Here is a 14079-nt window from a genome sequence, read left to right as displayed (position 1 = left end):
AGGATTCTTGATGAATTAGTCGTAAGAGAAAACCGTTTGATAAATATACACCCCCAGCCCAAGTAAAGAAGAAAAGTGTGGCTAAACATCCTCTCCCAGGTGTAGCTACGTCAACATCCAGATCGATCATCACATATAACGTAGCACACGCCATTCCACACAATATCATGATAGAAATGATGGACTGGATCTCGGACGACAATACAAACAACGAGGTTTGAGAGAACTCATTCAAACCACTCGACAAGCAATTCTTCAAGGAAATGATTACCCCGAATTCGTTGGTCGAGTGCAATGTAAGTGTCCTAGTCTTTATGTCTTTACATATTGTCTATCATGTACGTTTACTGACATATTATTTTTTCGTGCAGACCATAAACACTTTATTTTATTTTATGAGAGATAAATTTTATACCCGGCCCGACATGTGCATGAATAAGTTCACCATCTTGCCAATTGGTGTAATGGTAAATTTTGATATTTCGTTTCTTAACTTCTCATTTCGTTAAGTTTCTTGGTCTTTACTTCTTTACTTAACTTCTCATTTTATTTGACAGAGTCACTTCAATGCTCGTGGCGGGGTATTTAAACAAGTCACTTCTAGAGGCTGCCCTAGCTTGGGAAGATGAAAGCACGTATAAAGACTACGTCACCGATAAATTCGATGTCAAATGGGCAGATGTGGATTTCGTTTACACGGCGATGAATATCAATGACCACTGGATGGTCCTTGCAATGGACATTAACAGAGGCCACATATTCGTGTTCGATTCACTTTCGTCATACACACCAATGACAAAGCTGGTGAATTAGCTAGAGCCATTGACGGTCACAGTACCATCCCTACTTCACTACTGTGACATGGATTGATTAAAGTCGGACCTATCCACAGCCCGTTGGAAAATCTCGCGATCTAAGAACGTCAACATACAACACGGGTCGCTTGATTGTGGCATCTTTGCAATAAAACTTCTGGAACACCTGGTGACTGGTGTTGATCCATCCGTAATCACTCAGGAGAAGATGAATGAATATATGATGCAATTAACGTGTCAGCTATGTGCAAACACTCCATGTTTTTTTATATGTATAGAACATTGTATTTTTTATTCTTGGTAAAAACATTCATTTATTTTTTATGTATGTAAAAACATTCATTGTATAATTGAACATATATTTTTATGAAAGTTCAAAGTTCAAAGTTCAGTATCAGAATTTTATCAGAACATGCATTTTTTATGTATAATGGAGCTACTGCTCTTTTCATTGTATAATTGAATTGAACATCTATTTTTTTATGTAAGTTCAAAGCTCAACATCAGAATTTTATCAAAACATGCATAATTGAGCTTAGAACATTATATGGTTCAAGGTTCAAAGTTCAAAGATTGAGAGAGCGAGATATTGAGAGAGAGTGAGATTGTGAGAGAGGGCGAGATTGTAAGAGAGAGCGAGATTAAGAGAGCGAGATGTTCAAAGAGAGCGAGATGTTCAGAGAGAGCGAGATTGTGAGAGAGAGAGATTGTGAGAGAGAGCGAGATTGAGAGAGTATTTGTTATCCATTTTGTTACAAGTATGAGGATTGAGAGAGTATGAAGTCATTATTTTTTGTTACACGTATGAAGATTGAGATAGTATTTGTTATCCATTTTGTTTCAAGTATGAAGATTGAGAGAGTATGAAGTCATTATTTTTTGTTACACGTATGAAGATTAAGAGAATATTTGTTATCCACTTTTGTTACAAGTATGAAGATTGATAGAGTATGAAGTTATTGTTTTTTGTTTTCAGTATGAAGATTGAGAAAGTATGAAGTTATCCATTTTTGTTACAAGTATGAAGACTGAGAGAGTATGACGATGGAGAGAGTATGAAGATTGAGAGAGTATGAATATTGCTATTATATAAATACTCCAGCTTGTTATTGTTTTTTGTTTACAAGATGAAAGTATGAAGTATGAAGTATTACAAGTATGAAGTATGTTACAAGTATGAAAAAGTATGAAGTATGTTACAAGTATGACATATGAAAAAATGGTCAATGGTATTTATAACTAAACTGAATGAGGGGTGTTTGTGTCTCGGTCTCTGGCATTTTTGGCACGTCGCACGGTTGTAAATGGTTCAGTACAATTTTGGTGGTTATGTCCATAATTCCCACCCGACCACACTTCATTTGTCTACAAAATTCTCCTCTAGATGGTATTCTTTTCACTCTCCGTCGCCTAGCTTGTGGCATCAACTTCGGAGGAAGGATAATCTTTTCTACGTATCCAAAAGGTCTTTTCCATTCAGATATGTGGCCAAGTGGATTTATAGACTCCACATACGCAGCCATTAGAGAGTCCACTGAATAAAATCAACTGCAAAGACCGTGGATGGGTATATTTCTTTCCTTGGCAGTAACAATTGCATAGGAACACGGTATACCAAGTGAGTCGAATTCCTTACACGTGCATTCCTTCGTGTGAAGATTGACAATACCATCCAATCAATTATCTTGCACGTGTACCCGATAACAATCAATAGACTTAACCTGATATCGTCTGCCCTTATCAGCTTCATTTGCCAATCGGGTTTCACAGTAGTCAGAGTGCAATGTCGTTCGAAATGCCCAGTAATTCCTCCATTCTAGAACCACGATTGGAGCATTCCTCTAACATATTCAATCAAGCATACTATGGGCATCAGTTGATACTCTTTAGTTAAGGAATTGAAACACTCTGCACTGTTGGATGTCATGTTATCATATCTTCGTTCTATTTGGTAAGCTCGTGCCCACCTTTGAAGATCGATGTCTTCTAAATATTTCGTGACAACACCGTCTCTAAAACTGCGGAGTTCGTCCCATTTTGTCTGGAACTCTGTCATGCAAAATGCCCTTGTTGCATCTCTAAATATCCCAACAACCATGCTATCCTTAAAGTTTATAACCAGGTTCTGTTCTATATGCCATGTGCACAATCCATGAAATGCTGTGGAAAAAAATGCACGAATAGCATTGTCGATAGATACCATCGGATTAGACACAAACACCAGATTATCGGGCTCTTCGATACTACATTTCAAGTTTGACATAAACCATTTCCATGATCGATCGATTTCATTGTCCACCATTTCATATGCTAGTGGGTATAATTGATTGTTCCCGTCTATAGAAACCGCAATCAACATGGTGCCTTTGTATTTTCCTTTCAAGTGCGACCCATCAACAATAATACAAGGCCGATAGCTTGCAAAACCTCTAATACAAGGCCCTAATGCCATAAACATATACTTGAAATGCACCTCATCTTCGAGTTCGATCTCAAAGACTGTACCTGGATTCTCTATTTTTAGCGCTTCTCCATAGGCAGGTAGTATGGAGTATGAGTATTTTGGAGTACCTCTAGTGAGATCATATGCGGCTTCCCTTGCACGCCACACTTTATCATAACTTATGTTCACACCATAATCTCTCCTCATATCTTCAACGATATGACAAGGTTTATAAACACGTCCTATGCCCGTGAACTTATTTTTGATGAGTTGACCAACAACTGTAGCAGTTGCTTGTCTATGGTCGTGATTCAAAATTCCTATGGAACATGTGTGCGAACTGCAGTACTTTGTGATCTTGAATATATCAGACCCTTCCATTTTGACAGCACGAAGGCTCCACTTACATGTCTCCCCAATGCATTTGACAGTGAACAGAGAATTGGTTGATTTCTTGACCTTAAATTCAAAATTTCTGTTGATGGACAGAATAGACAATCTCATTTTCATGTCCTTTTTGTTCAAAAATAGTTGACCAACTTCAACGTCCTTTGTTCTAGATGAAGAGGTGGTAGGCATAATCAACTCTGTCCTATGACTTGAAGACACAGATGGTAGAACCACTAAAGCTGCTGTAAAATGACGCACATCTTCATGATCGCGATCCATTTCATTCAATCCTACTGGTTGCTCATTCCCATCCACGTCCACTGAAGGACCACAATCCATATAATCGAATGTTGATGGTACAGTGTTGGTAGACAATGGAATATCATCCTCTTCCCGACGGAACTGATATGATTCCTCGTATTGTCTGTCCACAGCTGTATCATCATGACTCACATCTCCAAACCGCATTCGAACATTTTCGTCCTGTTTAGACTTCAACGTTACAACTATCTGAAGTCTGCTAACCTCTTCTCGCAAAAGAAAGAAGTGAAGATCATCATCATCCGTTATGCATTGTGGAGGGGATTCAAATTCAAGATTATATTTAACTTTCAGGATAAGATCAAACTCTAAAGAATTGATTTTTGTAGCCCTGTAAATGCGAGATTTAAGTTCTTCATAATTCAATGTAGGGGGCACAACGATTTCTTTCAACTGTCCCCCAATATAAGAACGTTCATTCTCATCTCAAGTACCTCCAAATCGAATAAATAGACACTTTCCTATCATCCTACAAAGCAAGAGAACATTTGTCATTAAGTTATACAAGCAATTGAAGTGTACTCTCGCTCTCTCTCAAAATCTTGCTCTCTCAATCTCGCTCTCACTCAAAATCTCGCTCTCGCTCTCAAAATCTCGCTCTTGCTCTTAAGATCTCGCTCTTTCAAAATCTCGCTCTCTCTCTTACTCTTCCTCTTTCTTACTCTCTCCCAATACAAAATTTCGTAATGCTACCCTTCCAGAAATAACACTTCAAAAATAATTAGATAGACTCAAAATAATGTTTCACCTTTCTGAAAAAGCTGTTATGTTCCTTTCTGAGAATGTCTCGTCTTGGAAATCCCCGTTCGAAAAATCTTCGTCGAAAACCAGAGAAGTAATCACCTTTGAAATGGAGTTTAGAGTTTAAAGAAATCATCATTGTATTGTGTTTAGGTATTATTGATTTGATTTGAGGCTTCCATCGTGACATTTTGTCAAATCAACAGTACACTGACGAGCAATCACATCAACAAGGGAATTTCAAGCGAGAACAAGAGTGTGTAATCAGACAATAGCGAGATTTACCTTGTGAGGCCGGTGTAAGGGCAAATTAAGTAATTTGGTATGACAATGATGTCAGTAGAGGGTCAATTGACATTATTTTTTTAAAAAATGGTCATTTGACATTTTGGGTCCAATTTTTGGGTCATCCATACAAATTTCTCCATTTAACTAGAAACTTACAATATTAATATTCAATTAATTGTATCGACCATAGGAATTAAATTGAAGTATGATCCACAGTTTCATTCTAAAGTTTAAAAACCAAATAAATATAATATTCAAAAGTTCAATAATTTAATATAATAAATTAAAGTGAAAAAGTTCATATTATGCTTTGTAGTTTGCCAAAGAATCAATTTCTTTTTATTTGAGGGTGGAACATTTGAACTTTTGATGTTAATGAAAATTGTACGTTGTTATGAAATCGACAAACATAGAAGTGAAAAATTTAAATAGTAAAGATCGACACAAAATTTTACGTAGTATACTAATATTGTATTAACTAAATCTACGAGCAGAGTGAGGGAACAATTTTATTAAGAAATATTAGATAATACAGATTCCAGAGATGTCAACACATTACTCCTAAACCCTCGTTTATTGGTCGGGTGGTGAGATCCTGTACTTAATCATTTGGAACATCAAATAATAGATTCAAGACATTTTAATATACTTGATAATTACCATTGAATTATATTGTCGGTTTAAAGAATTCATTTTGATTTTAAAATTCTAACTTTTTATCCTATTAAATCAAAATTAAGTTTAGTTCAACGAGGCATAGTCTTCATTCGAAGAAATAAGAGGTTTACTTCTCATTCAATAGTTATTGTACTAAAAAGATCGATAATATCGAAGACCTCTATAGTACCCAAAAATAAATAAATAAATAAAAAATTAATACGTACCTAAAATCATTTTTTTTTTAATTCTAAAACCCCCCCAATAAACTAACTAAAATATAACCCGAAAACCAATTTGAAAAAGAAGAAATTTCCCAACTTTTTATCATTTTGTTCTCCACAAATTCTTTCAATTCTCAATTTGCTCTCAAATCTGTCATTTCCGCTTTTGAATACCAAATTCCCCCATCAAATTAATCGTCTCCTTTAACCTTCTTCTTCTCAATCCCTACCAGTCGCCATCAATTTGTTGTATCAATCTACTCCCCAACCAAAATCATTGAAAAAATCCTCTTCTCTACAACCCATAAATCCCAGTTTGCAGCCTTCGATCCACTCCTTAACCCTTCACTTCCTCTTCATCGTCGTCTGTTTTTTGAACTGCCGGCGATGTCGAACTTTACCGTTGAGTCTTGTAAAGTCGAAACCAGTGATGGGGTAAAGCTTCACACGAGGGTTTTCAAGCCAAAAGATGAGGAAGCAAGGGAAAATCTAGCGGTTGTTTTGGTCCATCCTTATTCCATTTTGGGTGGTTGTCAAGGGCTTTTGAGAGGAATAGCCGCTGGGTTAGCGGAAAGGGGTTATAGAGCTGTGACTTTTGATATGAGAGGCGCTGGGAAATCTTCTGGAAGGGCTTCTTTGACTGGATTCGCTGAAATTAAAGATGTGATTGCTGTTTGCAAATGGGTTTGTGAGAAGTTGTCTGTTCGTCGAATTTTGTTGGTGGGTTCATCTGCAGGTATGGTGTTTTTTTTTAGTTTCTGCTGTGGGATTTTGTGAGGGATATGACTTGATTTTGGTAAAATGTTGTTGAGATTGGTTGTCTGCCTTGGTGATTGCTTTTAGATATGATCATTCTTGCATATTGATTGTAATTCTTTTCAACATCATGCCCTAGACTGTTGTTTGTCACATTTGGATTCTTATTTATAATAAAACTCTCTGGTTGGATTTTGTATGATAGCTATCCAGGAAAAGAAGAATTTTGTTCATGATCTTTCTCTCTACCTATCAAATGTTCGATTCTCCATTTCCACAAAAAAATAAAGAAAAGTAGGTGCCTGAAAGGGCTGAGTGTTTCTGTTTTTGTTTATAGACCAATAATCTTGTCTAGCTGCCCATGGAATTCGTAAGAGATTGGCATGAGAATGGTATTTAAGATTTTGGACGTCGAAGATGTAAAAGAGAATTCTCTGAGAAAATGGTGATTAAATGGAATAAGGCTTCAAAAATACAAATTTTAAGGTATATAAAGGTATAATTCTCTGAGATCCAAAGAATTGATCAAACAGAAGCTTTCCTTTGAATAAGACATGATCATAGGGCTTGCTAGTAGTCTTGGAACTCACCAAAACTAGGTTCTGGTTGAATTGCATCCTACAATTCAATGGCAATGTTGCTTCAGTTGTCATCTGTATGGTTTTATTTCCTCCTACAATTCTGGTTGAATTGCATCCTATAAATTATTCAATGGCAATCTTCAGTTGTACATGATTGTTTACAACTTTTTTATAATCCTGTGTCTAGAACTGTCTAGATTGTTCCGGACGAAACTGTTTTGAGATTTTAAAAAAATGGCACACCCTTTTGCTTTCTCATTTTAAATTGCTAGACTTACTACTATCTTACCACATAGACACATCACAGACAATTGGAAGAAATAGTGTTGAAGCAAAATTGATGGTGGGATTGAGGGGGTGGTATCACATTGATGATGCATTTAGTAAAATTTAGACCAGAACATTATTTTCTATTAATTTGTGGGGACAAAAAGAGCAGGTGAAAGCATTCTGAATCACATGTATCACATGTAATTGTGTCCTTTTCAGGCGCTCCCATTGCAGGCTCATCTGTGGATTTGATAGAACAAGTGGTAGGCTATGTTAGCCTTGGCTATCCTTTTGGCCTAACTGCCTCAATTCTTTTTGGAAGACACCACAAAGCCATTTTACAGTCTCCAAAACCAAAACTTTTTGTGATGGGCACACGGGATGGGTTCACGAGTGTGAAACAACTGCAGAACAAGTTAAAATCTGCAGCAGGACGTATTGAAACACATCTAATAGAAGGTGTGAGTCACTTTGAAATGGAAGGCCCTGCATATGATGCTCAAATGGTGAATCTTATCTTTCATTTTATTTCTTCTTTGTAGGATATCAACTTTGCTTAGAATATTTGTGTGAAAACAGCCCTTATTATCATTGTGCATTAGGTTTTGCAATATTAACTTCTTGCGTGTTGTGTAGGAAATTTAAAGGTTTTGGCAACATATTTTGTATTAGTGAAAAGCAAAACCAAGCATCTGCCATAGGGCTGGATATGTATTAACACAGCATATATGAGTGGCAGCTGAGTGACTAATCTACATGAGATTCTATTGACTATAGAATAAGGTTTTACAAGAAAAGAACATTTCTACTGAAGTTAAAGGCTAGAGATTAAAATAAAACAAGAACTCTTAACAATCAATAAACAAAAGCCATGGCAAGGCACCAGTAACTGCACAGTTGGTCATAAAAATTTGAAAACACCATTATGGAGCGGCGTGCTGCTGTGTGTCCCATTCAACAAAATGGATTCATCACCATTGCCATTGATTATTGGCAAGCCTGCGGGTATAAGCATTTTCAAGTTTCGGCCACTCTATACATCATACACGAACCATCGATTGTCCTTGAGAATATGGTTCTCTCCCATCTGCTTGAATCCCAAAAAAGAAATGATAAAACGAGGAAGAAACATGGTCTTCTCACAAGTCACAACCAATTAACCCAATTTAACCTTTTTTGTTATTTTAAGTTATAAAAAGAACATAATGTATTGAGATTGGGGTAATGAAATGGTGCCAAGATGCAAGTTCAATAATCAGATGAGTTTTTATTTTTCATTCGTTCACCTGGCTAATGTTTAAGCACAAAAAGCTATCACAAATACATTGATGATAAATACCAGAAACTTTTGGATCCATTTATCAGTACTCCGAATATAAGTCAAATGATTGAAGAGAACGATTTTTACAAAATTGGGAGACCAATGACATTGATAAAAGGAAAGCATAATAAAGGAAAAAAAAGGTGGTTTTCAGACACAATGTACATATACAGAACCGATGCAATATCATATAAATTATGTACTGTACACCAGTAAGCATGTTTAATTAGTTATTACCACTTTCACCATCAGATGCATCTTCGAGCCTTGCAATTGCATCAACAAGGGATTGCTCGTGATCCTGCATTTGTATAAATTCAGATTAAGTTGCATGAATAAACACAGCAATGTTAGAAGTCGAGATCAAACAAACTCATACTTTCAGTACTTTCTTGGCCTTTTCAATCTCCATGGGATCCGGATGATTAGCACCAAATACTTTTTCCACCTGTTTGAACTCCAAGGAAACAACGTCACCAATTGAATTAACCAAAAAAACTAGCAGAAAATGAATGATGAGAAGATTTTTTTATATAGTTGGAATAACAAAGAATTTCATTGATGGTATGAAATCATTTTTGATCCTGCACACCTCCTTAATCAGCGTATCTGTATGAAGTATTTCAATATCACCCGTAGCCTGCTTCCGAGATCCATTTTGGGATACAGGTAAGTCTCTCCTTGATTGACCCTTCGTGGTTCCTCTACCCCTTCCACCAGCAGCAACTGCACCGCCTCTTGTCATGGACTTCTTATTTCCCCTCCCGTGCCCAGGGCGAGCACCACTGCGTGATACTACAGAACCCTCTCGTTCCCACCTAATATCTTCAGGAGATATCTAACAGGAAAAATGTATAAATAATTCATAAGTGACAATATTCCACTTCAGATCAGGATTTCAAATAGAAATATGACCACTGGGTTTACAGCCGGTCATTTCCTCATCCAATTAATAGTCCTGATCTCTAGGTGAAAAATGAAGCAAAATTTTCAGAAACACTACGCTACAGGTCATCTGGTTTACAATCAATAGCAATGACTGTTAGGGGTTCGATTTGAGCATAAGTGTACAAATTCTTGAACAGCTATAAAGATCATGAGCAGTATACCAGCAATTATACTATTAGAAGGTTGGAAGACAGTTAAATGGTATTCCACTCTAAATCATGAGTTCTACAGAGACGTGACAATCTATAATTGCCGCTGCTTCAATCATCATCCAGTTGCAAGTTTGACCAAAAAGCTTAAAATTAAGCACCACCATACATTACAAGCATGTATAATATAGCTATTACTTCACCTTCAGCAGTGAACAATTGTTACAAGAACAAACCAAACAGATCCCATTCTATAATGGAACTATTGAAGTATGTGCTTGGCTTTGATCTAGCACGTAGAATATCCCAATATGATTAGAAATATCATATTGATCATGCCACCTATTTCGTTTAAGTCTAACCTAGGTCCAAGTTGATGAAATATATAGCTGATCTTAAAAATAAACTAAACAAAATCCAGAATACTTCTCATTTGTCAGAATGAATATGCGAAGAGCAATCCTTTTAATAGAAGTAACATTCTTGAGAATGAACAAGAGGAAAATCTAGCAAGCCCCTTATTTATTAATTCATTTTGAGGGTGGGAGTAGTACCTCTTTAAGGTTGACCCATTCCCATGTCTCATGTGCTGTATTGATATCATAGACCAAAGCATGACGACCCTGTCCCAAATAAAGATCTATGAGATCAAGGAGAACAAACGTTTGGAGTAAAAATCAAATCAGTGATAGAACAAACCTCAGCATGGTTAAAATCAGTTATAACAGCCTCATAGAAGCTGTTATCTTCAGGCCACCTAGTCCAAACTTTCCGTCCAATTAACGGTTCGTGGTTGACTCCTTCAACATTTTCATTTGAAGCAAAGGCCCCTAAAGAACCTCGATTGTTCACTTGGCCACTTCCGGTAGGACCTGTATGCATGGACTTCACAACAAGTGCTGCAATTAATGCAATGCATTGACTAGATAACAGAGGATAACAAATATTAAACAGAGAAAAATTACTCTAAATTCTTCAATAGGTACAATTTATAGAACTTACTGATTTTGTCTTTGTAGTCCTAGCTCCAGGGGGCGGACCACGTCTTAAGGCTGACGAAGATGGTTGCGTACCAGGGGGTGCTGCAGGAGTAGGTGCACCTTGGGACAAGGAGGCCTGGGAAGTTTTCTGTTTCTTCCGTGATGCTGAGGCAGTGGGGCTGGGTACGGGATCGGCCATGGGTTGATCAGAATTGAGCTTTCCAGGTTGTTGCCCATTTGCTGTTCTCCATTCCCTAAGAGCATTAATCATAACAATGAATAACAAAATAGCATGATCCATACCAACTCTGGTAAGTACCAGTACAAGACAAGCTATACCATATCCAAAATAAAAGATCACTGAATGATCAAACCTTATCCTTTTGATGACATCATCCGCATTTACCCTAGATAAAAGTTTTCTGTGTTCTTCATCTGATACTCTCAACTCCTTTCTTAATTCTGTTATTAAACTTTCCTTCTCCTGATGAAAGTTAAGATTGTAAGGAACCAGAAAGCTGGGCATATATATATATATATACACACACACATATATATATGAATATATGTATATATATATTTTAATGAATTCAAAGAACAAACAATTAGAGAAAAAGATACCCATGTAATTGCATCAGATTGAGCTTTAAAAGCGCGCAGGACTGAACTATATGCTTCCTGCTCAATGTGGTGGATCTGCATTTCCATATCACCGAGCATCCTAGGTAACGTAGAAGAATTTACCGGTGCAGATCTTCCATTCCCAGCAGGAAGCCCACCTCTTTGAAATCTACTTTGATGAGGAGGAGGAAGGTCATCATCTGTTCCTGCAGTTGTTTTCCATCATAAAGTTTTAAAACTAGAAGAAGAAATCTTCTGATGAAAGCTGCCATTCTTATTTAAAAAACAAAATCGTCCAAGCAAGTTCATGAGACATCTTCCATACCGTCTTACAGGTAGTTGCTTTATAAAGCACAAAGCAACTGAATTTAAAATGAATATGAACATCAACTCATTCCCATTATAACACTACAATAGCTCCTTGCTAGTGAATACAGAAGACATAACTAGAAGAAATTCGCTAAATTAAAAGACATAAAGGAGAAAGTTCATATAGCCAAAGGGAAATATTATATTGATACAACAGAATGGATAACAAAAAAGATTTCTTTCATTTCTTTTTAAATGGCACAAGACTCTGTTAGTAATGTTTTTCTCACTCCAACATAGCATGGCAAGGAGGCAATATCCAGTCTACCGGATTGCTAAAAACTAATCCTTGGACAGGGCCATACTAATCTTCTTTGTATCGTCCCAATTTTATCGGATGTCACCAAAGGGGTCTAATGGACAGAGAGAATAACTTAACTGAACCCACGATTACTGAGGCTCAATTTGATAACAACTTCGTTTCTAGTTTTCAGTTATTGAAAATTGTACTTCTTCTTCCTAATTTGTTTACTCTGATTCTCCCCTATCTTAAAGAAAATCTAGACTCTAAACCAAATTTAAAAAAAAAAAACAAGTTTTGATAAAGGTACTTTTATAAGTTTTTTAAACTTCACTTGAATTTTTAAAATATTAGTAGGTTAAGAAAATAGAGAAACTCATAAGCAAAAGTAATATTTGTAAGTTTAATTCTCAAAAACCAAATGATTATCCTTCGTGTCAAGGAACAGCTAACGGAGGTAAAGCAAGCAACAAAAATGCATAAGAAAAAAAAAATCAACACAAGGGTACTCACTTCCATTATGAAATTCGTTTCTAAATGAACTTATCAGTTAGAAGTACAGGAAGTGGATGAATTACTTAAAACAACGAAAAAACCCTAGCCATTATCAATATTAAAGCATAAATTATAAGGCAAGCTATTTGCTATTGAACCCTAGAAAACCCTTCAAAAGTTCAAAACCAATCTTTTCAATTTACTCACCACTGCTATCCGACGGTTCATACTCCATGGAAGTGCCTCTCACCCAAATCAACGCTAACCCACTTGAACCCACGAAAGGAAAGCAACTTCACGATAAACCCAACTCTTGAAACGCGGTAAGATTCCTCAGGAATCAACGGGAACAAAGCCGACAACAAAACAAACAAACCCAACAAGAAAATTTGCAGAATACGGCCCAAACTCCAAGCTTAAGCGTCACCCATGGAAGTCCAAGAAGCTAATTTTGCAAAGAAAACGCGGATCGAGTGAGAATCAAGACTCGATCCGCTCTGAAAAGTTCAGTGGACAGTAATTGGAAGAATTTTAGAGGAAAAAAACACATGAATATGACGAATCTGAGATTGGGAATTAAGGGTTTTTCGTCGTGAGAGGGATTGAAGGTGTGAAAGATGAACGAGAAAAGAGAAGCCGTTCTGGGTTGGGAGGGAAGGCGGACTTGAAATCGATTAATTTCTCCATCTGTCCATTTTGTTTTCCCCTCAATAATTTCTTTCAATTCCGCATGGCTTTCATACAATTTGGCCTTTAAGCACAAAATTGTTTTGTTGGTAACAAAATAAAATTTCTTTTTTTGGTTCTCCATGTTACCATAAGATATTTATCCACATTTTTTTTACATAATAGGAAACTCTCTGATAACACTCTCAAGTTTTCACTTTTTAAAACTAACACACAATTTATAAATTCATTAAACTATTTTTTTTTATCAGATTATATACCTATTTATTTTTTAAAATATTATATAATTTTCCCAAATCTTATATATTTTCAAATTTTCAACAAATCCAGTTATCTTTATCAAATATTTACGTAACTTTTCAAATCTTTAGCCCAATTTATGTTTCTTCCATTACATGAATTTTCACATTACCAAATAGTTTTAACGTGATTGACTTTAATAAGTAAGATATGAGAAATATATAGAATCTCGGTGTTAATCTATTTGAAAATTCATCGAAAAAGTCCAACTATATAGAATGTCGATGTTAATCTGTCCGAGATTAATATCGAGATGTTTATATATTTTTCATATTTTACCTTTTTTTATAAAATTTAATCTTTCCCAAAATTTAAAAATTAAAATGCAATCATTTTGAGTTCCGTTTGGATAATTGGTAAATTTATTTGGAAGTTTGGAAATTCATATAATTGTAGAAATTAAAATTTAGATAAAGATTTGAAAAATTAGGTAAGTATTTGATATGATATTTGGTAATGATAACTTAACTAGGAGAAAATTT

General features: G+C 35.9%; 2 protein-coding genes across 3 annotated transcripts; one reads left to right on the top strand and one right to left on the bottom strand.

Annotated features, from left to right (window-relative positions):
- The first annotated feature begins 5926 nt into the window (after positions 1-5926).
- Positions 5927-8262, top strand: LOC120071019 (alpha/beta-Hydrolases superfamily protein). The gene is made up of 2 exons (XM_039023004.2): positions 5927-6615; positions 7706-8262. Exons 1-2 carry the CDS (start codon positions 6267-6269, stop codon positions 8026-8028), a joined length of 672 nt encoding a protein of 223 aa, XP_038878932.1. The 5' UTR covers positions 5927-6266; the 3' UTR covers positions 8029-8262.
- On the bottom strand, positions 8231-13408 carry EML3 (Emsy N Terminus (ENT)/ plant Tudor-like domains-containing protein). Of its 2 annotated transcripts, none has more exons than XM_039023003.2 (10): positions 12818-13408; positions 11506-11711; positions 11259-11368; positions 10907-11138; positions 10604-10789; positions 10459-10527; positions 9400-9645; positions 9187-9255; positions 9045-9108; positions 8231-8573 (listed from the first exon to the last, which is right to left on the bottom strand). In XM_039023003.2, exons 1-10 carry the CDS (start codon positions 12843-12845, stop codon positions 8527-8529), a joined length of 1257 nt encoding a protein of 418 aa, XP_038878931.1. In that variant the 5' UTR covers positions 12846-13408; the 3' UTR covers positions 8231-8526. The 2 variants fall into 2 exon arrangements, with proteins under 2 accessions (XP_038878931.1, XP_038878929.1); XM_039023001.2 differs by having other exon boundaries at positions 8231-8576; positions 12818-13404.
- Between the last annotated feature and the right edge of the window lie 671 nt (positions 13409-14079).

Source organism: Benincasa hispida, chromosome 2 (assembly GCF_027475165.1).
Source record: "Benincasa hispida cultivar pf3 chromosome 2, pf3_genome.v1.1, whole genome shotgun sequence".
NCBI classification, from domain to species: domain Eukaryota; kingdom Viridiplantae; phylum Streptophyta; class Magnoliopsida; order Cucurbitales; family Cucurbitaceae; genus Benincasa; species Benincasa hispida.
This window is presented reverse-complemented; position numbering and strand designations above follow the sequence as displayed.